At 39.5% G+C, this 24,698-nt stretch overlaps 1 protein-coding gene across 1 annotated transcript in view; it reads left to right on the top strand.

Annotated features, from left to right (window-relative positions):
* Nucleotides 1-24,698, top strand: part of slc39a11 (solute carrier family 39, member 11) — an 88,150-nt gene that overhangs the window by 50,047 nt on the left and 13,405 nt on the right. Inside the window, exon 6 of the mRNA XM_079577994.1 lies at nt 21,031-21,198. Within this exon, the coding sequence (XP_079434120.1) occupies nt 21,031-21,198 (168 nt within the window). The remainder of the gene's footprint in view (nt 1-21,030; nt 21,199-24,698) is intronic.

Below are 24,698 nucleotides of genomic sequence, written 5' to 3'. Positions count from 1 at the left end.
TGATTAGTTCTTAAAACCAGTACTTTTTGCATTAGATTTGCATGAGTAGTTAAATATATAATCAATATAAGAAGTCAATCATTTTCATGTCTTTTATGCCCTATGCATAAAACAATATTGAATCCATTGTCTGAACCTAATATGAGCAGTTCTTGTAACATTCTGCTTTGTTAAATGAAAAGAACGTTGTTAAATATTGATTATTATGGAAAATGTATGGTGAGAAATTGATAGAGCTAAACTTTGGCTCACTGGTGCAACCAAACCAAAATGTTATGGACCGGCCCATTCAGTAGGTCCGTTTCCGGGTAGTGGGGGCCGCTGTCCGAACTGCCCAAATCACATTGTACCAGCCCCTATGACTCCTCCTGCAGGTGGTGGGTCCACAGAAGGACGACCTCACGATTAAATGGGCCTGTTGGTCTCCACCACGTTAAGGTGGCGGTTCCAGGAGGGGAGAATGGAATATGAGATATTAAAAGTATCAAAATGTCAACGTATTGCAAAGTTTACATAGTGTTATAGTGCAGGTGATTGATGAAGTTCCCCTGAGGTTACTGCACGTGGTTTGGTCGGGACAGCAGCAGTGGGGATGAAGGCCCTGCGGTAGCGCTCCTTCTTGCACATGTCTCAATCTGCCACTGAAGGAGCTGCTCAGCTCCTCTACACTGCCGTGCAGTGGGTTAGAGGGATTGCCCATGATGGATGAGAGCTTGGCTAAGACCCTCCTGTTCACTAATTGTTTTAAGAAAAATTGGAACAATGCTCATGCAATCAACTATAAGTAGTAGATATATGGAGCATGTAGCGGTTTAAAAAGTAACAATGTAAAAAACTCAAGGTTTTAAATTAGTGACAAATCATAGGTTATTTAGTTCAATAAATTGGTTATCGCAACATCGACATTAATGTAGTTATTGTTGTCGTGAACCATGTATCGTGTGTAATCGTGAGTACACAGAACTTACTCAGAACCTATGGAGGCCTGGATTGGTGCAGAGATGTTGGCGACATGCTTTTAGATCAGAGAGAAAACTGGTTTTAGCCATAGGATCTGGCATCTCAAAGGAAGTTCTGTTTTCTGTTTGGATTATTAGCTTAGAGAAGAAAAGACAAAGAATGTAAACATATTTACAACGTGACTGGTGTCGTCTTCAACTTGTAGTCCAGCAGGAGGATTTTGTGGCCATACGCTGTACTAATGCATCCTTAATTAATGCAACTCTTATGAGCCAGCGCTTGCATGTTTGTGAAACGCTGTCGATCTATTATGGATTGGTCCCCTGCCCTTCTTTCGTGTACAGCATGGAGTATGCACTTCAAGGTAAGGCATGTAGGACTTTTCGTTCTTTTCACATGTCTCATAAATGGCTCACGTATACTGGTACATGTCTTGGCTATAGAAAGACTAAAAGGGCAAATCCAGATGGAAACACTCTTTGAAATGTAAAACCCCGATAGGATCTGAATGTCAGAATAATGTGTCATGCCGTGGGCGTCGCCATTAATTGTAACATGCGCGTGTGGAGATTTGCTCCTCCTTTCCTGAATGCAAAAGCGCAAACTGAAATACTCAAGAAACATCACGTTGCTTGAGTCAAATATTTATGCCTGATTTCCGAAAGTTGATGAAAAATCCATGAAGAGTGTATAATCAGAAGACACTTTGTGGAAGAGGATTCTGAACAGCTCACAAAGCAAAGTTTTGTGATAAAAGTTCTCTTTTTTCTTTGATCAAAAATGCCTGTATACACAAATGTAATTAGCAGAATAAACACTGAGAATATTCTCCCTGTTTACAACAGATAATGAGAAATTAATGGAATTTATTTGTAAGGAATCATGAAAATCCTAATAGTCTACACTAGGTCTATAGGGAGTGGTTCCGGACTTTGACCGAGCATTTTTGTTGTGGCCATGTTATTATTACTATAAGTAAGTAAGGGAGAGCTTTATTTGTCATTGTATAACCGAACAACAACATTTTGTTCAGGTGTTAGTCCTGAACCGCTTCCGTGGGCCAACCTGTTTCAGAGCGTGGTGTCCCGCACTGGTCAGCTCCTCTACCTCCTCTTTCCTCTTCCTCCTGCGCAGCTCCCTTCTCTCCAGAACAGTCTTTCACCATTATCTTGGAAAAGCGTAGCAGCTCATCTATTTTACTCTCAGTGAACATCCATTAGCCAGAACAATAGTAAGGATAGAAGGCATATACCTCCTCGTTTGTCCCTTTTTTGTTTTCTTTTGTGATGCCTCCACTGTGCTGCAGGTGTGGGGGGCTCTTGGTGCCTCTTCAGTATTTCAGAAAAAGACATTTGTAGGTCTCAAATGTCTTTAGCTCACAAGCTAGCTGTTTGTTTACTTATGGGCTGTAACAATCATCAGCAACCACTTTTGAAGAGGGTGATATATGGAGCTAGTGCACACAGGGAAGGAGCAGCGTGAGGAGAGGACATGCAGAGTATGAGTGTGGTGCAGGAGAGGATCAGAGAAATTGGGCTGGAGGACACTAAACCACTAACCGTCTTTTGGCTGTCTCACAGAAAGGACATGGCCATATTTGGATTATAGAGTCCTCTCAGTGAGCTTTCGTGCTACACATGGATACCAGACATGTCAATATTTGTCAATTAATACACATGGAAAGATGAAGGTCTTTTAAATGAATGAGTATTTTCATGTATAATATTTAATTTTTCTTTTCTTTTTCTTTTTCTTGTACTGTGTTGTTGGTACGTTGTATGTGCTGCTGGCTGCAAACCAGCAGGCATATATATAATCGAGTTAATTACAGGTCTGTAATTAATTAATCAGTCGCAATTAATCAATCAAAATGTAATCGAAAACCAAAAACAACCATTTTTTGGACCTAAATTATTATATAGTTATAGTTCAACAACAAATGTATTGTTCATCTGTGGTTCAAGTAACAGAGGCAAAGTGCATTTATAGCTATTTAGCTTTCAAGTGTTTTAGGAACTCTGATCACTCATGTAACTTGTAGAGTTCATTAAACAGTAATACTAATGCCACATTTATATAAAAGTAAAAAATAAATAAACCAGAAGGGTCATAAAACAGCGCCTTTAAGTGTTTAACAATTGCTGTAAACAGAAATCAAAGTGCCATTTCTGATCCTGACAAGGGTTAGGGTTATTGTGGCTCAGAGTGGGCGTGGCTGGAGCGTTTGTTTGAGGCCAACGCTAACACTAGCATCGAGGACGTCTCTGTGTTTGAGGCTAACGCTAACATTAGCATCGAGGACGTCTCTGTGTTTGGCCCAACATGTTTGTCATTGAGATGATATTTTAGACTTGAGTAACTACGGTGGAAACTCTTTTTAACACAACCTGCACACAGCAGTACAGCGTCTATCGGCCCATCAGGATGTTTTTAAAACTAAACTGAGTCCCCAACGGGCCGAGTGAAGAGTCTCTGTCCATTGCTGTTGTGGACGGATGTGCATCAGATATACGGACCTACCAGAAACACGCAAATAGAAAGGTTTGCGGCTCGGGAGTTCCGGCTTGGGGGGTAAATCAGGGGAAATACGATTAATTGCGTAAAAAAATGTATGCATTAAAATCTCTGTAGTTAATTAATCGAAATTAAAGCGTTAAAGTCCCACCCCTAATAAGTATATTTATCTGAACATAAACTATATCAGTTTGCTTAATTGTTTGAGGGTTGAATTACTATTGCTGCTCATTGTGACTTTCATTTGGTTTGTGTTTAGTTTAGTGTTGCGGATCCATGGGCTGTGTACAAAATGTCTCCTGCTCAGACTCAACTCCATCCGGCCTAGACACTACTTTTTCGGCCCTGGAATCTCTCCAAAAATATATCATGTCCCAAAACCAGAGTTGATGAACAAGCCACCAGCCAAAGGTTAGCCCAGACCAGCTCAGACGGGCTAACCTTCACTTGTCAAGGTGTTTTGATGAAGACACAGGCTTTGATTAGGAAAAAAAAAGACTTTACACCAAAGGGGTAAACACACTATTCTCCCGATGTCAGGCTCCCTTCTCCTCGTTATTGATGCAGCTCAGTTTTAAAGCGCCCTGTCTGTCTTTTCGATATCTCCTCCTCGCACTCTTTGGGAGTCGCCAGAGAACTTGTTGATTTGTCGACTTTTTGGAGAAATAATGGTAATTAGCCCAGCAATGCTCTGGGACCTAGCTCGACTTGTAATCCTGGTGCAGTTCTCAATCCCCATACCTCCAGTAAATGCACAAATATCAGGCTTTGCTTTAATCTTCCCACAAACTTTTTTTCTGTCAAAAGCTGTGTGTTAAGCCCACTCCAAGCTGTGTTATTGCGGTTTCACTTAGAAAAATAAGAGAGAAAATATTGCAGAAAGACGATTTTAATCAATGCCTGGAGAAAATGGCCAGTCTATATGATTGTTGAGTTGATGAGGCCGTGTGCGAAGTCCTTTAGCTATGTCACGTCTGCTTCCACTCTAAAGACTAAGTGAAGGCTTCAGATAGATCTGGTATTCAGCTGGTATTTAAGCTGCTTAGTGACCGCCTTAGCCACACTAAGCAAACAGCGGCTCCCATCTGGGTGCTTTATATGAAAATTACAGCTTGGTGTCAGGTCAGTCAGTTGGTTTTGGTACTCAATTTGCATTTGCAAGACCTGAACAAAGGATTGTTTTCTTTGCATCCATGTGTTTGAAAGATACATGAATGCGGGCGGATGTATGGGCATAAAACAACCTCAAGAGTGATGTGTGGCTTTGTGTATGAACATTTATAATGCATGCATACATGAAATTGTACAGGCCATTATTGGATTTTCTCATGCGGATGGAGAAAAGAACAAAGTAAAAAAAAAGAATGGTCTTTGCAGTACGAATGAATAATCTGTTCACGCCAGACCGTGATAGTAGCACTATATATTCCTTTTATGTCGGGGGACAGTCTGGGTGTGGCCCCAAATGCAAAATGTAGCTTTGTGATCCTTTTAGGGCCTATATCAAGAAAAATTGACTTTCTTTGAGCTTAGGTTGCATGTAGTACTTCATGAAGCTTCAATGTTTTAAAGTTGAGACATCTTCAACAAACTAGCTATAAAGGGCATCCTTTTATGGTCAGATTTTCTCCTCAGCCCAGGGAAACTGTGTCCATATGCTTAGTTTACCACTACCACTACCGCCTATAGAGTAAATGAAAATTTCCTTTCCTTGTTTTGAAGCGCTTAGGGCAGGGGTCACCAAGTAAATTTCCCTGGGGGCCAAAATATATCGGGAGTGTATCGCCGGGGTCCATAAACAAACGCTCCAGTAATTATGTTTTGATTGGGAATATACTATTGAGGAAACATTTTTCAAACTACAAGCTTTGTTTCACTATAAACACAGTAAAACATGAGCTGAGCCCGAGTCCCGAGAGAAAGAGAACATACAGCTGGCTCTGGTATTGAAGGCTCTACACGCCGCAGAAACGTGATCAAAACCCCGCAGGGATCACTGTTGTGCATAACTTCACCATTGGCCATGAGTATTTATCCTTGTGCAGTCCCAGTTCAACTTATTGTGTTTAGTCTAGAGCAGGGGAGCCCAAAGTGGGGCCCATGGGCCAAATTTGGCCTGCCGGAACAATTCCGTTGGCCCGCGCTTCATTTTGCCATTATTTTTTTGGGGCTAGCAGTGTGTCTGTGGCTTCGCGACACGTAACCTGCCAGAGCGAGTTAAAATTAAAGCATGGCTCTATTAAACAGACTTTTAACTAAGAAAATAGGAGGCTCATTTGACGGACTGACAGATTTCACAAAATATGTATTGGCTGTTTCTCAATTGCGAGGATCCGTCCTCCGTTTGTCCACTTTGTTGACATCCTTGGGGGTGGGTTGCCTTTCACTGCCTCATTTGAGCTCAATTGGAACCGCCTCCGGAGCGAGCGGCTGCGTCATGTCACCTGTCCAATCATGTGAGAAAACATGACATTATGCTTACAAGAACAATTGTTTAATGAATATAAACTGTTTTTAGTTGGATGTCTTACTGTTTGAACATTTTGGCCTTAAAAAATAATAACATTACTGAAAAGATTTGCAAGGTATTAAATTTAAAAATAAAAAAGTTTATCGCTAATCGCCTACAATTGCAGACTTATTTTAACAACCATAGGCATAATTTCTCATCAAATAGGCCAATTTATTAGGCCTTTCATTAAGATTAACTGTATATAAACCTATTTTTTTACATCTTCACTCGCTTACAAAACTTCTACCAATGATTTTATGATTACAATTTTTTTTTTTTTGGACAAACGTGGAACAAAACCGTTTATTGTGAGTACAAACAAATACAATTTTAGGAGAAAAGGGAAGAAATAAAAAACATGGTTGCAGTGCATCATGGGTAATTTCAGCTCTCCAAGGCAGCGGAGGATCATCCTTCGTAAATGACGGAGGAGTCGAGCGGTCACAGTGAATTGGAACCCACTTGGAGGTGCTATGATGACGTGGATTCTGTCCGAAGTGGTTGAGGCGCCGAGGATCCTGGCAACTGGGAAACAGCCATTGTGTTTTTAGAGTTTTGCTTGGATTATCACCTGCAGAAGCAGGATGCTCCACAGTCCGCGGGAGATGTACAGCGTGTTTCCCTGTCTTCATCAGCATGTCTTCATCTGCATGTGATGATGAAGCTGACTGTGTGTGAGTTTTGAGGAATACCGGCTAACACATGTGTTAACTGGTTCACGTTAAACCTTGCTATCGATAGCTTCCTTTCTCCCTTGACTTCAATCAATCCGCATTTGTGGGAAACGTACAAGTACAGCAGAAATGCGTTCTTTCTGATGGTGGAAGTTAACGGGTAAAAGAGAGGTTGAAGCTGAATAAATGAGGATGCAAACATGAGCGCGCCATCTCATAAGAGCGCTTAATTAATTGAGTTTTATCATGAAGCGCTAGCCTGGCTAACGCCAAACTAAAATCACAAGTGATATTTAGTCTGGGGACCACCAATTCATTTTCTCGTAGGAGAGGTGTGGTTTACGGGGCGCTACAAATGTCTATCATGCGTCTGCACGTAGCCACAGCCAATCGTATCATCGTATCCGATGACGTATGACGTACCCGCTGTAAATTTTTGGGCTAAACTATTTAAAACACGGCCTAAAGCTCGATCGAAATATAGCGTCGCGTCTGCTGCTGTCATGTTTGATCCGTAAATGAACTTTTTTTTTTTTTTATCCGTAAATAAACTACAAGCTTCCGTATATCGAATAGCTCGCCATCATCTTGCCGGCCCTCCTCGTTCTGTGATTGGTTCCCAAATCCACGCAAAAATTTCAGCCATGGTCCCCAGGCTGTGCAGTTCGAAATGATTTGAGCGCACACAGCAGCATGGCGTTAGCCAGGTTAATAAAGCGCCACGTCTGGACATAAGAACAGAGGCTCCACAGGTTGTTGATCAGCCCTATGTCTGCTCAGCTTAAATTATGACAAAACAAACTATATAATTTCAGTAATTATAGCAAAATTGATAATATGAAAATCAGAATTGATGGAGTCAGTATAAAAAAGAGTCAAGAAAGTTCAGTTCCTAGGTGTTGCTTTCGACGAAAAATGATGCCAGTTTATGCCCTGGCTTGGTCCTAGTTCTGAGTAGTCCTAGTTTATTATTGTTATTTATATTGTATTCATTTGCTGCTGCTTTGGTAATTTTTTATAAATGACTTGAAATGAATGCTGGAATATAAATACACTGACTGACTGACTGACTGACTGACTGACTCACACCTTGATGATGACCAGGTCAGTGAGCCAGCTGCAACCTACCATGAATAGGCTAATAATGTCCAATTACTCTCAGTAGTATAAGCAGTTTGCATTACCTGCATATTGCTGCTTTTAGGCTTGTGCCATAGTCAATGTTTGTTTTAATGTAGCATGTTAGAATGATATAATAAAACGCAAATGTATACCAAAAACGTTGCTATTATTATTTGCAGTTATATGTGTTTCATGCTTGAAATTGCTGTGTTCGGCCCACAGGCACAAGAGCTTATTTCCATTTCTTATATATTCATTTGAATTTCATATATTTAGGCATTAGGTCAGTATTTATGCATCTACCTGCACCTCACAAAGCATCACATTGAGCATCTGTGTCCTCTCTCCTCTTCTGCTCATCCAGCCACTCCTCTGTCCTCACATCATCATCATGCTGTGTATCCAAGTGCCTTCGGTCCCCATTCTAGAGTTGTCCATCTTGAAACAGCCTTTTCCACTTCATTCGCTGCAACATCCATCAATATTAATGTCACCATAGTTTATTATTTATAAAAAACTTTAAATGAAACCTGGTGAATAGAAAATGTCATAACTGCAAAACCGCAATCTGATTGGTGTTCTAATCGTGAATGAAAACCCTAAATCTCCAAAACAATTTCCTCGGCCAAACTATAATGCTCGATTAAAAGTTTATTTTATTCAGTCCTGGCCTCCAGTTAGCTTCAAGTCAGCCTTCCAAAATAGTAATCTTCTGAGAGCCTTACTCCTATTCTTTTGCTGATTAGCATTTTTAAATGAGTTCCATTTTAAACAAGGAAGCACAATAAGAGTGGAGGAGATAACCAGAGAGCGGGCAGCATTTCCTCCAATGTCAAGTCACAGCATGAGGACAGGTTTTGCATCTAATGATAAATGAAAATGTCCCCATGGCCAAATGGAGAGTTGGCATCCATCTCCTGGTACCCAATTAAAACATACACACGCAAGTAAGATTCGGTGCTTGCTGTGGAGAATGCTCTGGCTCCTGACTGCCGGCAAATAGGTTAAAAAAAAGGTGACAGTTTTTTGGTCATCCTTTTTGATGGGTTGGCCTTCAGGCATTTTTAAGCATCCGCTTCCCACTGATTAAAGGGCAAATATTATACAATATCAACCTTTTTTCCCTAGAACTTTTTATTATGTTACAAAGTCGTTCCCTTATCAATAACATACCTATAGTCACTCACGCATGTTTGACTAATCTTTGAATCTTCAATGGAGGCTCATACATTGCTCCTCCTATTTACCCTGTTTAAAGGAGAAGCGCCGTTCCATCCTAACGTCTGTGGACGGTTAGCACGTTGGCTAGTCCGGCCAACTTTTCGGCGTCCGTTAGCATTAGCCTGCTCAATTTTTCTTATAGTCTTTAGCATTACTCATTAAAAACAGCAAATTATGAACGATCTAGATGTTTTCAGCTGTTGTCAACCCATTAACCACATATAAGTGAGGTCAAAGCCTGGCTAGAAATCATTAATGAATGTACAGACTTTTTAAGATTTTACTTAAGATACAAACTAACGTGTAAAAGTGGCCTCTTAGCTAATAGCTAACACACATTCAGTGAAGTTTCTGCTTTTTGTGGGGTCAGATACACATCCAGTGGCCACTGATATGTTAATGAAAAAGAAACCACAGAAATTATGTATATGCCATGAAAAGTGCAAAACATACCTCACCATACTTTAGTATTACGCCGGACTTCCCTATTAATTTGTATGGGAATAGAATGCTCATTTTGAACTGGTCCATGACGGCCAAAAACTTGTACGCATTTGTAGGGGCAGGCGCAGTTAAAGGCATGTAAATTCTATGGTTGTATCTGCTCCAACTAAAATTGTGATGACATTCTAGAATGTTGCGAACGCGATCTATACCTGTAAAAAAGTATAATACCCAATCTTATAATAATAGCTGCTGTAGTTGGTGATTGTGGGTCAACCTTGTATTACCTGAGGTGTTTTCTCTCCGGGTCTGGAGCCAAAGACAAATTGCAGGTTAATTGAAAGGACATTTTTCGTGTTGACAAATCTTTTAGCTTTTGACCATATTGTTTGCCCCTCAAAAATGTACCATTGATCACTGTTGCCATTGATCACAGTAGCCGGGCTGCTAATTAGTCATTTTAAAAGGCCAGAGAGTACGCAGTGTGAGCTGTGCTGCAGTTGGCCATCAGTTTAATAGGGAAAAATTGCACTTTTGTTTACGTCTAATGAGCTGCTGAGGATGCGTTTAAAATGTGCACCTGTCAGGACATGGAAAAAGCATCATCTGTGGATGGCTATTTTTTTTCCTTCTATTTTTCTTATATCTATGTTGCTTCCTCATTTCGTCGTTGTTGTTTGCTCAATGTACTGCATCTGTGCAGTTCAATAGATGCATCTGTGTTGTTCAATAGATGAGTGGCCACACCAACCGTGGTACATACTTGAAAAAGAAGCACCATCATTACTGTGTTTGTTCTTTCCTGCGTGTCCGCATTCATACTTTCATGTCACAATGTGCATGATGCTCTTTATTATAATGGCTTGGACAAAAACACAGCATTTTAGATGTACATCGCGGTACATTTTAGTATATTGTAAAGTTCTTGCAGCACAACAGAAAAAATACTGAGCATTTTCTTTATACTGTGGAGATCTGCTGTGTAAGAGAACACTTAACATAAGAGCCTTCCAAACTTAGATCGTAAGAACCTTTCAAACATTATTAATGTACAGTACATGATCTGTGTCCCCAGATATGATGCAGGAAAGAGACATTGCGATTGACTGCGGAATTGCGGGAAGCGAATGCAGAAATTGCATAAACTGTTCAAATTGCATAAATTGCTAAATTTGCATAATCTAATTTGCATAAACTGCATAAAATGTCATGTTGCATAAACTGTATAAACTGCATAAAGTGGTAAAATGCATGAATGGGTTAATTTGCATAAATTATGTAAATTGCATAAACTCTTTAAAATTCATAAGTCCTAAATGGCATAAACTCTTAAGTTGCATAAACGGTTTAAAATGCATAAAGTGGTTAATTTGCATAAATTATTAATATTGCATAAACTTTTAAATTCCATAAACTGGTCAAACTGTTGAAATGGCCTCAGTGCTTGATTGGCAGAAGCTGCACAAATGGCTGAAAGGCCTGGAGTCTCCCCATTGGCTGGATTCGCACATACACACCAATGCAAAAATTTCAAACTCCCGTATAAAAAAACTGGAAAACTGCAGAAGGCCATTTTTTCTCAAAACCCACAAGTTGCAGAAGCTGAACATGCACAAAGTGCAGAAATTGCATAAAATGCAGAAAAAAGTGCAGAAAAGCATGGATTTGCGGCAGCCCCATTATAAGTCAATGGGAAAAATCTCCGACATTTTGGCCGATTGCGGAAAAAACGTAAGTTGCAGAAGTCCCAAAAGTAATAGCACTCTTCTCCTCAACATGCAGAACATTTTGATGCATAACTTGCATAAATTGCACAAAGCATGAAGGTGCTGAAAGCTGGAGAAAATCGGGAAAAAGATGGAAGAGGAATAATAATAAAGAACATGAAAACCAATAATTGACTGCGGAAGAATTCCGCAGTCAATCAATAATTCCCTCCATACTCAGTGATAATCTAGCTGTATGTAAAAGGTCACTCTTTGATTTGTTTGTGAAATTATTCACTGAATTCATCGACTGAATTCAGAAGGTTCTGTGTTTTGAAGTGAGGAAAGGCATGTCCACATGTAGTGAGATGTAAAATTTGTTTTTGTGCCCTCAAAATGCAGCTTAAGACGACCCAGATTAATATTTCATAAACCTCTGATTAACCAGTGCGAGTTCATGCTACATAGTCTACCTTGTGTAGTAAGTCATACAGAAACACAGTCTTTTGTATTTAATTTACATGTTGTGGTGTGTGCTGTTCAATACAGCACGAAAAGGCAGGAGGAAGATTTATAGATTTGTATTAAGGACATGAAAACGTTCAAAACAATGAACTGTAGCTACCGGTAGTACGACGTGGTAAGAGCTGGGTTAATTGACACAAATGGGGGTGGTTTGGTGTTTTAAGACTTTTGTTTGAACGCCATTTAGTAGCTAATATTCCGCATCCACACAGAGCTCAGTTACAGTGGGACTGAAGGCTACTTTGAGCAGGGGCGAACATACAGGGGCTGGGGCATACTAGGGAACCACTCACAGAAGAAACTGTCAGAAACTAACAAATAAAAGTATTGTTTAATATTTATCTTTCCAATATATATATAATCAATATATCAATATATATACATTCAATATATATATATATATATATATATATATATTAGAGGTGGGCCGTTAACGGCGTTAACGTGCTGCGTTAACGCGAGACTCTTATCGCGCGATAAAAAAAATATCGCTGTTAATCTATTCTCAAAGTTGGGTTGGGAGCTGGATCTATACTCTACAAGCTCTGGTGACTTTCACCGTGATATTTTAAGGTCAGCACACATTACACGACTTTTATGCCCAATTCTGGATGCACAGGAGAAACGTGAGTGAATATAGCGTCTCCAAAGCGACACACAGAAGCAGCGGCCAATGACAGAGTGAAAATAGACAGAAAAACACCGCAGCCCCTCCGTGTTCACTTCTCTTTCAAAACAGCGACATAAACAACTCATTTCATGGCCACAGCCCCACACGAAGCAGCGCAACTTTATCACCAAAAGTTCACGAGAGCCTTTTCCAGCTACATTTCAACCGCGAGCAGAGTTTAACCACAGCACTTACGGAGTTTGGAGACGGACTTTCCAGCTACTTTTCTCCGTTAGCTTCTCTTTTTCCGCTCCCCGGTGTCTCCTCCGCCTCATGTCCGTTTCCTTTTCTAATAAATCCAAAGAAATACGTCCCGCATCTTCGTGTTGTCGACGTTTATCTCCATTTTGACAGAAAATAGTAGCATTAGCTGCAGCAGCATGAGCTGTTGTTGTGTTGTGATCACGTGACACTGTTGACACTGTTGACCAATCAGGAGACGCGCACATGTTTCCCACGCTCACAAACAGAGGCCTATTTTCTGAAATATAAATAATGATCTGCCCGTAAATAAATACTTGGGGACTCCTGCCACAACTGTCCCATGCGAGATACTTTTTTCTTTAGCAGGTCATAGTTGCAGAAGAGGAGATTTAGTTTGTCACCAGAAAATGTGAACAAGCTGGTCAGCCTGAGTGACCGGTGGAAGAAGGAGAAATAGAGCTTGGACTGATTGACACAAAGCTACTGCCTGTAAACAGTTCATCAGGACCTCTAATGTCGGCCTACAGCTCAAAATTCATGTTTAACTGAATAAACAGTTAGTAAACACAAGTGCATTTTATTGAACATGAATTATTTTCATCACCAATTATCATAGTAGAAAGTTCTCAAGCAGTTTGTGATGCACTTTGGAAACAGGAGATGAGCCCCTGGTCTAATGCACCGCCTGACTTGAGAAACTCGTTCTCAAAGACTTACTTTTAGTCATTATTTGGGCAGCACACATATTTTCGGCAGAATTCAAGCGAGCCATTTTAATCTAGATTAATCTAGATTAATTTCAAAATTAATCTAGATTAATCTAGATTAAAAAAAATAATCTATGCCCACCTCTAATATATATATATATATATTAAGTTCAGCCACTGTAATATTGTAATTTTGCATTTCTACCGTGAGTGAATCACTCTCCCGTTAACGCAAAGCACAACATAAAAGTGGTGTGACGTAAACAAACTAATCCTGAATGAATCTGCTAGCAGCCGGTGGGCTTCCGGTCTCCATGGCCAATGTGGAAGTGATTTTTTCCCAAAGTAAAAAAGTTTTTTTTTTGCCAGATTTAGGGAAAATTTTAACATGAATCTTGAATGCAATTGTGTAAACTACGTATCTGTGAAAATGTAGTCTAATGTGTCATGTGCACTTTAAATCCAAATCCATTAGATTTTGAAGGGTTCAGAATCGCTAAATCTTGAGAAAGCTCTTGTTGCATATTTTCAAATAGATTATGAACACATTTTGAAAGGAAGAATTAATTATCCAACAGGGAAAATTAGGCTTAACGCTCTCCTCAACGACTTGACGTGACTTGCAGCTAAAGCAACACTTGACTTGACTTGACCCCAGGACCAGCTGACTTGGACTTACTTGGGACTAGGACCTTCACGACTTGGACTTGACTCAAGACTTGCATTTACTAACTCACTCCCACCTCTGGTATATTCATAGGAGATTGACAGGTCTTGTTAAATATTGCTTTGATAGCGTCCCGGTCCATGCTTGTCATATAGAAACGCCATTAATCAGCTCGAACCCCATTATCATAAACGTGCCATTTTTGTTTTGCACCAGCGATTTGTACGAGAGATTAAAGGCTTTTCGGAAACTCCTGCTTTATGTTGGTTTTGGACTGCCAAATGGAGGCCGTGTAAAACTAAGTAAAAGCCTGAGATAAATGTCGTAACAGGGCCATATTTCTTCCAGAGAATAATGGGACCTTCAGAGAGAGAATGAGCCGAACTTTGTCCAGCTGCCGCCATGTCCTGGAAGTGAGCTTGCTCTTCTTTTTTTTCTCCTTTTTTTTACTGGGGTCAAAATTTATAGATTAGCACCGCAGCCAAAAATACTTGTACAGGAGATAGCACAGGTCCTGGATCTTTGATGACCTTTAAAGTTTGCTGCAGGGTTAGATATGTGGACACCGTTTTGATTTCAATTTTTGGATTCCTTTTTACAGCGCCTCCTTTAAGTGGACACATATGACTGTGGCTTGGGCAAGTCTGCGTAGATGCAGTATTTCACATTTCATATCCTGAAACAATGTCTCATATTGTGTGGAAAAGACGCTTTGTGAGCAAGGACCCCTTTGTTCGGCATTTTGATTTAAGATCAGAGCTCCGAGTGTCTTTGCTCTTTTGAATACCTGCCATCTGTTTCCGTGGTAACCTCGTCTGAACCGCACCTCATGGGATTGGATTTATTTAGCGGCTGCATTAGAGTTAATTGCCTTGGTGTCCCAGCGTGGATATTGGCGCTTGTGGAAGAGCCTATTATCTTACTATACGCCAAACAGTACATTGTGATGTTGGCCTGCTATAGAACTAGCCTCACATTTCTTCTAAGATAAATGGTATCGCTGAACTATTTTTACAGTATTATCTAAACAAAAATGTCACCTGCAGTTTTGCATGAAATTTTTACTAATTTCAATATCAATACTTGTGTCAGTGAGTAATGGCAGCCTCGCTCATTCTACCACTGAGAAACAACACATACTGTAGCTTACTGTATCAAGATACAGTGGGGAAAAAAAGTATTTGGTCAGTTTCACATAGACATTCTATTGGATTTTGGCCAAATACTTTCTTTCCCCACTGTATATTGTGAAATAGTTTAACTCCAGAATCTCTCCAGAGCAACTGGTTGCATCCATCTATTGCATCATTTTCAGTGGTCATCACGATAAACCAGTGTTAATTTTGACAACATATTTGAATTTAATATTAGTCGAGATTTAGTCGAAAAAATCTTTTCATTTTTGGTCTAGTTTTAGTCGACTAAAATTGCATGTCAATTTAGTCGACTACAGTTTAGATTAATTTAGTCGACTTTGCATTTATAATAGTCATAATAATTATATTTAATCTTGTTCCTCTGCTTCATGGAGCTGAACAAAGCTCAGAGCTGTTCCTTTGGCAGAGAATTTTCATGATATGAGGCTCTTTCAGACGGTCAACAGAAGTTTGGATGATTTTAGTCTCTCCTGTTCATTTTTATTTAGTCTTATTTTAGTCACTAAAATATCTGGACATTTTAGTCATAGTTTTAGTCTCATGAAAAACTTTTAATTTAGTTATAGTCCAATTTTAGTCGTCAAAAATATCACTTTGACTAAAATTAAGACTAAATATTTTAGTCGACGAAATTAACACTGCGATAAACACCCATAACGTTTGTCAAAGAGACTGATTGTGTTACTGATTATAAAGACATACACGCAGAGAGCACTGGCAGAGGTTTGCCTTTTAAGTGACCAATGACACTGATGAGGAGGAGAAGCTCCACTGACAGCGAGAGAATGTCTTTGGAGTCAGCGAACCAGGAAAAGCACCGTGCGACAGAGTTCAAGTGGTTACTCGGGCTGGTGGCTCAAAGATGACAGTAGATTGACTCATCAGCCAGTGGGGACCAGGGGACGACAAAGTGCCCCGCACGATGGAGGCAAATGTAGTCCCACTGACGCATTCATGTAACAGCCTTTTGAAGTGAAAGGAAATGTAAAGGAAACCCTCAGAACTGTTTTTTTTGGTTTAGTGATGGGCCAACTGCTACCTGTGTCTCTATGTCCAAACCAGACATACCGTCATTTCTACCAGCTTCCATCTGCTAATGGAGCACAGCTGGAACATACCATCTTATAGTTCTGAAATTAATAAGAATAGGTTTTCTTCAGTCTGTACTATTACTACTTTATCTCTGAAATGTGTTGGGTTTATGTTTAGAACAAAGGAGTATTGTTGTGCAATGTTTCACGAACATTATCAAGTTTCACTTTATTATTATCGAAAACCTTTGAGAGCATCTGGAGTAAACCATAAGGATCCTTCTTTTCTGAAAATGTGGAATATAAATACAGACAGACATGATTATCGGTGTACAAACACATCGACTGAATTTGCTCCTCAATATTACAGTTCATGCTCCCAATATGATTTTTTTTTTTACTTGGTTGCAGTCACTTTTATCGGTGGTGGTTAAAGTACTTGATTTCAGTACAAGTATAGTACAATACAACTGGTCAAATATTACATTCTGCAGTTTAATTATTACTTAAAGCCACACTGCGTAACACTTTGGATTCTACGGTTGCCAATACAATCCTGTTTTTGCAGTTGGCAAAGAAGAATGGATTTGGATGAGGACGTAGCCTAGTCAGCTGCCTTTAGTCGACATCTCCACGGAGACAAGCTGGAGACGTCGCGCTGATGAGTAGTATGTGACTCGGCCCGAAGCTTTTACGGAAATGCAGTCGAGTGCAATGTTATTTATTTACCTTCCAAATGTGCTGGAGCAAACGTACAAAGTTCTCGATACTAATGCTTTTCAAGTAGTGTAAAGACTCTTAAAACACCAGCTGAAAGTCCGTCCTTTCCCAAAAGATTTCAGACGGTTATTGCAGTGCCAACGTTATTCGCACTATAATAATTCACGATATACAGTTTGTCCACTTGGATCGACATTACTTTGCAGCCATCAGCTCCTCTCATATACACATTACTCACCGGGAGCATGTGCGACGGCAAATGAAATGCACCGAATCTGAATTTGATCGAAAATGACCGCTCGCTATACTACTAGTGGATGTGTAGCGTTGGTGCATAATTCATGCGTGGTGAGTCCGCCACAAGCGCGAGCCAGTTATTTTTGTGCACCTGTTAGCGAGTGGGATTTTCAGCATTTTCATTCACACACCGTCCAGTTTGCAGCCTTAGACCTGACATTCCGACGATGCGTATATGATGCATTATTTTATAGCTTCTTTGCAAGCAGCACAGGTCAGCATTGGCTTACACGCTTGTGGGAAACATGCTCTTTCCGGTATCTGGCTGCAAATATTTTTTTTCTTTATAGACTAGAGATAATTCTCATGTTTCTGGTTCATTGGATGCATTCTGGTTTTCTCCAGCTTTCAGGTGTGGGGGATTTACTATATGGACATTGAATCCACAGAGCAAACATGGCATTTTATACATTTGACGGGGGAAAAAAACAATCAAAGATTTATTAGAGAACATTATCATTATATTGGCTCACAATTCTCAAAGTTAACCTGTAAATCATAAAGTTTGTTGTTTTATATTATTTGTACCAAGCTAAATTAAAGCAGTACTAAGTAACGTGTTTACCTTAATAAATCCTCCCCGTAGTCCCTGTGGGGGTAATACAAGTGTTTATGGGATGATTGGAGGGTCTTTCATCTCCCCCTGGTGTCTCTGGACAGAAAACCATGTTTGCAACTTGACTGCCACCGGTCCGGAGAAAGCAATACACACTAATGGAATCACGAAGAAGAAGCTAACATGCTAATTGGCAAAGCTAACTGCGGGCTAACGTCACTTTAAACAGTATTTACAGCCAAGTTTGAGTGAAAAAAAAATATTTCCATTGTATAATTGGATGCAAAGTAACTCTCCAAGACAATTAATAAGTTAAAAAAATCGTAACTTGCTACTACACCTGCATTTGCGCTTATGGCCTCTAGGGGGAAGAGTTACTTAGTACTGCTTTAATGGTCATCTTGATAGAACCAAATGGAATATGCCGTAGCCAATGTATCTTACTTTAGCAAATGGTGTTTTCGAGTCAGTGTGAACTCGAAATAACATTTATTAAACAGTGATGCATTTCTGAATTAGATTATATTAATTTATGATTTTGGAAACGAGAGAAGTTGGAGCATTATGGATTTGCATTGGATTTGTGTTCTATATTTTTGTTTTAAAAGCGCCAATACGCTCTAAAACATTGTAGTAAGTAACTATGCATTTAGCTCCACCTCCTCCTTCCTCTTCCTCCTGCGCAGCTCCTTCCGCTCCATTACAGCCATTCACCAACTTCTGGGAAGAGCATAGCAGACGAATATAATCTTAGTCTTATTCTCCAGTAAATGAACATTAGTCAGAACAATAGTAGGGTTAGAAGAATGGTTTGGTTTAGCTGCGGGTCTTGCCCAGACACCTCATCGTTTGTCCTTTTTTGTTTCCTGTAGCACCTTTTTTACATCAAGCAGTAGAAAGTAGAAATTGCTTGAAACACCCTTCTGATAACACTTTATTTTACACTATACCTTGATACACTGTACCTAGCTAAATTTAGTACAATGTAATCTGCTTTGTAACAATCTGTAATAACTTGTAATAATGTGTAGTAGTACTTTGCTGGAACATAATGCAATAAGACATATGCCCTGTAGGGGGAGGACTTAGGGTTAGGGTCTTATGTCTTATTACATTATGTATAAGATTTTCCTGTTGGTGTGAATGTGCCTTTGGTCATTTTATTTCCTTTGGTTTCAGTGAGCGTCTTAAAAAAACCTTGTATAACAAGACTTCTTGACGTCAGCTGTGCATCACTCCCTGGGGAAGGTTTCATTAGAGCGGCCAGCTGTTGAAGTCCATAATCAGCCATCAATCTGACCTTTTAAAACCTCCATTTGAAACAATTGTTTACTAATGTTTGAACAGGCTCACATTGGTCAAGGAATTATCCATAGTGGAAGAGATTTTTTAATATCAATTTTTTTTTCTAATGGTATAATGGCTGCAGTATGTTCAATTTTGTATTGATCAAGTGACGCAGCACTGTAAGCATTCTTTTTTTTATTGATCAGTTTGCCACTTAACATTAACATTTGAGGGAAAAGTGAAATATGAACTGCAAAAAACAAATACAAGAATCACCTGCATGTCATAATTGTTTGTAGAACGATAAACTACAGTTCTGGCAAGTTTCATGAGCGATAAATCCTAATTAAGACGTGCTGTTTTCACATTCTTTTCCCGAAAACAGTTGCTGTCTATGATTGAGATTGATTGGGGAGCGCTACAATATAGTCATTAACAACATAATTAGGATTTACTTTTTCTTTGCACAGTTTTACCAACACCAACACATAATTCTGACTTTTGCATACTGCTTTTTAAAGCAGCATTGTCACCGACAACTGATTTTACTTGACTTATTACTCGGGTCCCGACTTTTCTGATAACGCATTATTTAATTTCATTTACATAGGTTTATAGTAACGACTACTAATTAATTTTTAAATTGCTAATAAAAACCTCAATAATGCACCCAAATTTCCAAGACTCTGATATAATGTACAGGATGTAACAAGAATATGTGAAATTTCCTGTGTTCCAAAACTCGTGATTATGATTGGCACCACTTGACACACTATGAATGTGTTTCAATCAATTTTGCCAATCCTAAAATACACTTTGCACATTCATATGGTCAAGGTGGCTGAAGAACACAAACATGACACATGCTCTTACCCTTCTGCTATATTGCAATAGAGCCGGATGCATCGTTTGCTCGGTTGGCCAGGCCCAGCTATTGCTTGCTCACACGTTCAATAGCGCTTGTTTGGACCGCGCTAATTTGACAGTGCAATCCATTCAGCACTGAAGGGGGGCACACGCTAACTCGTTTGGCCTTTCCATGCCAGATATTTCCAATTTACATCCGTCTGCATTTGTAAACGCGCTCAGTCAGATGACACTGATAGAGGATGCCATTTGAGCTGCCTTTAAGTGTGAAGTGTTCTGAGACAGCACCATGAAGGAGAAGGGGCAGGAATTGACTACAGACTGAATTTTGACAGATTACAAGATGATTGTCATTTTATTCTATTCACTTTGTTCATTAAAGCTGACTTATTGTGCTTAGACATGGACTGTAAACATGTTTATGAGCACTTTATGAGCAAGGACAGCTCTTCTAAGCACTTTGTTTTGGGCTTAGAGTGCCCTCTGCTGGCACAGGGGGCTATCACTTTAAGTGCAGATCACTTTGGTCCTCATGGCGGTGAGCTGACATTGCTGCAATACCTTTACACCTCCCTAACACCATGTACAAGCCTGGCTCCAAAGAGTTTTTTCTAAAAAAAAAATACTGTGACCCATTTGACAACACTGGACTGGGTGTCACATTTTTTAACTTCGCTCTTTTTTGTGCTGCAGAAAGTTGAAGCCTAAGTCTTTGATTGTCAGGCTCTGGGGCACTGTGGAGGCGGGGTTTCCTGTCTTTTTGCCCTTTTTTATGCTCTATAGGAGCAGAAGCATGTTATTTTCACAAACAACACGTGACCATGGCTGTATATTATATCTATGGTGCAGTGGAAACTCAGTTTTTTAACCCTTTTTTTTTTTTTTTACAATTTCACAGACACAAGCTGTAGTTTATGACAGGACTGCCTTTTCATCAATGACTTTAAATAAATGAGGAGATAATTTCATTGTGGCCCAAATATCGTGCCCTGATTTGCAGGAGAATGTAGGCAGCGCAGATCTGCAGCCCATAGAGCAATCTGATCTGAGAATCTAAACGCTAATATAAAATACCTCCTTAAACTTATATATTCTTCTCTCTAGCATCGAAAAGCTATATCAACCAAATGTGCCTTGAAAGAGTTTACCAATTTACTGATTGTTTACTTTGTGGATATTTATTTTGCAGATAAAATCGAAAATGGAGAAGTGTACCAAAGGAAGAAAGGCTCGCCTTCCAGCAGTAGCGAGGGACAGGATGCAGGAAGTAAACAACAGGAAGTGGCCGCCAGAGCAGAAAGCAGTTGGCGACGCATCCTCCTCCTCATCCTCGCGATCACCATCCACAACATTCCAGGTAAAAAGACACGCAAAGGAAATCCCTGGGTCTGGAATGGGTTGGTTTGGCTTCTTTCGCTCTTGTTGTTATTACGTCACACTGGTCTGTTTTACCAGTCGATGTGGTTAAAGTGGCCCGTACTGAATTTTCCCAGGCCCCACACCTCGACCTTCACTTTCTATCCTTCATGTTTTTACTTGAGTTTCCTTTTGACAGTTTGGCCAACCACACGTCAAAACATGTCCAACAATCGGGTAGAAAGAGAACCTGACAATCAAACGTTTCTCTGATCAGTCAACCGTGTCCACTTGTCATTTCTTAGCTGCTTCTTCCTTTTAGGATTGCACCTTGGGATTTAACTACCTTCATCTTCTGAATAAGATGCAAATGAATTCCCTGCAGTTTCATTATTTTCTTGGTTTGATGCTTGTAAACCAAAAGAGAAGAGTAACGATGAAACAAAAATTAATGTATGAAAAATGTCCTCGTCCTGTTGTGCTGTGGGCAAAACACTGAAGCTGCACAATAGACTTTCTAATTGTTTTCTGGCTAGTACTGTGACTAATCAATCCAGCGTATCATCCACACAAACTCTGTGTTTTAGGGGTGTATTAACATGTTTGATAACTAGGTTCCAGAGTGTGGGAAAACATCCCCAAAACACATATTTAAACTGTAAGATAATGAGACCTCAAACAGGGCAATATGATTTTTGTTGTTGTTGTCATAGCTACAATTTACACATATTTCACATTGTTAAAGATGAGAAATCACAGGCGGAAACAGGCCTAAAACCCAATTTTTACGTAACAGAACATTTGCAAACTCACATATTGTTGAAATTGTTTAAAAAAAATAATAAATTATCAAATCTAAATAAGATTTAGACACACAGACACTGTATTTTCCTCAATGAATCCTGTTAAGGTCACATAGCTTTGTCATCCAGTACAACCTTGTACCTCCAACATAAGCGCTCTTTTCCACCTCGTACACAATGGGTTACTTGAATATTTCTGCTGAACGTCAATCAACAAATGCAACACTCAGGTCCACAGGCCCACTTCTGTCACATCTAATGAGCCATATTGACCAAAGAGCTGCCAATCAAGAGGCGAGAGCAACGGGAGTCTGTCAAGCTTTTTTCACCGATGAAAGGAGAGCGCTGAAAAACATGCAAGCAATTAACACGAGTCGACATTTCTCAATTAGGGCTGTGGAATAAGAGAAAACACAGGTTGAACTCTAGCACTCTTGAGCACTTGATCAATGTTGACACTTTCTCTCTATTTAGTACAAAGTCAGAACTGGAATAAGGCCATGGAAAAGTCAAAAAGGGATATTTTTTCCAAACTGTATCTGTATCTATTGAAAATGGCAATGTGAACAAAAAACAAGAATTCTATTGTTCATAAAATCTACAGCACGTACATACAAGGCCCTCAACATCTTGTTTAATAGAATGGATATCACTCCCCCTCCCCTTACTCAATTAATGTCAGATGAAGAAGTCTCTTTAAGAATGTTGTTGATGCAGTATTGCACTAGGAAGTTTAACAGATTGTCCAGTGGATGCTAAAAAAACAGCCCTTCGAATTAGCGGCAGCCTATGTTAGCATCTTGGCTAGCATTCGCTCTCTATTTATGTACAAATTTTAGACCAATTTGTTTCTGATTACTTCCATTTTAGGGGGTGAAATATCTATAATTCAGCATCTGCCAAGGAGTTGTTGGAAGGCATTAGAGTAAGTTCTTCTCCAATGGTTTGTTTGCTAATGGCTACGTGACGGGCGTTCCCACTGATCCCAACTGTATTTGACGCTCAACCCGACATTCTAACTTCCACATAAAATATATGTACCTACAGTACATATATTTTATTTTGTTTCTTTTCTGTAGCTCCTCTGCTGCATTAGAATAAGAATGAGAAAGTGAAGCTAGAAGTGTTTGTGTTGCTCTCTCGGACCACACAAACAGCCAATTGTTCGTTCGGGAATGGATCAACCTTGGATTGCTACAGCAGTAAATGTGCATATTGAAACGAGGTGTAGCACAATGTCATAAAGTCAGTGTAACACTGCCAATGAAGGCTGAGCAGCCCCGTCCCCAGACCAGCCATTAGTGTTTAAATTGCTTTAGAATGAACATACTGTACATGCAGTGGATGGAGAAAATTGAAGAGCTGTTAACACACGTCAATAGATGAAATTACATTGCCTTCCGGACATATACACACAAAGTTATTATCTTCCTTTCATCTATCCTGTGTGTCGCTGATTCTCCTGTGAATGAAGATTTTATTGTTTACAGAGTTGAAAAACATGGTTCTCAGTGGACCATAGGCATACAGACTTCCATGCCTTTAGACTTTCCAATCTTTTGGCACGTTTTCAAACCGAAACAAAGGGGCATGCTGACTGTGAATTGGTAGTTTTGGTCCACATTTATTCTTATCTTTCCTTACGCAAGAGCATAGGAAGAGTCCATTTTCAAGCAGGTACTGTGGGTTTCACTGTATTTATTTATGTAATCATTTTTTAACAGCCTACAACAAGACAAATGTTTAAAACCATAATAGAATTTGCACAGTTTACGCAGAAGGCAGAAGTTCACGTAACCCTGGCGTTTCAGTAAACATGAAAGTGCAGTTTATGAGTTTTTACAGTGAGGGCTCAATGAATCATACATGCATTCAACAGTATTGACATTAAATACACTCATACATAGCGAGATGTGAGCCTCCGCGGTCCTGAACATGCATTTGTAACATGACGTACAAATTAAAGTGGAAGCAAACCTAATGCAAGAGCAAGGTCAGAGAAATACAAAGTAGTGAATAGTGAATCTTGGCCCTTTCAGCATTGTTTGTGATTGTAAGCTTAATATGTACTTAAAAGAACACAGACTTGACCGTTTATGACTGGGCACATTGTCGAAAAAACACCTATAATAGGGCCTTTTTTGTAAGGAGATTGTAAAGATTTCCAATAACTCTGCAATACACTCAAAAATATAACTCTAACTTTGCTGCTCAAATGTGGCTATTTTTAAGCTCAGGAGACAAACATGAGACTCTTATTGTAGCCTCATTGTAGTTTAATTTTTGGCTGCACGAGACACAAGTAAGAAACTGTTGTTTTAGTTCTTTTGTGTCAGCCATGGAGACTAAAGCAAGTTCAAAACAAAAGTCATAATGGAGAAATAAAGACTCAATTTGCGAAACATGCACTCTTTAAACTTCTACACTTCCTTCTTTGCCTGTCAGTCATCATGTTACTGTCACTCACGGTGTATCTGTAGTATCAGACACCGTGACATCACCAAAGTGGGAAGTGAATGAATGAGGCAATGGATATGACATCTTACATGTCTGCGTCTAAAGTCTAAGTGAATAAAAAAAGAGTGAATTGAATAAAACAAATACAGTAATATGAAATAGTAATCAATGGGCTTATGGTCTCTGCACGTCTTCATTTTTCTCCCAGTCAGCACAACACAGTTCAATCATAATGACGCCC

Source organism: Gobius niger (genome assembly GCF_951799975.1).
Source record: "Gobius niger genome assembly, chromosome: 19".
NCBI classification, from domain to species: domain Eukaryota; kingdom Metazoa; phylum Chordata; class Actinopteri; order Gobiiformes; family Gobiidae; genus Gobius; species Gobius niger.
Note: the sequence above shows the minus strand (reverse complement) of the source record. Positions and strands in the feature narration are given on the sequence as shown.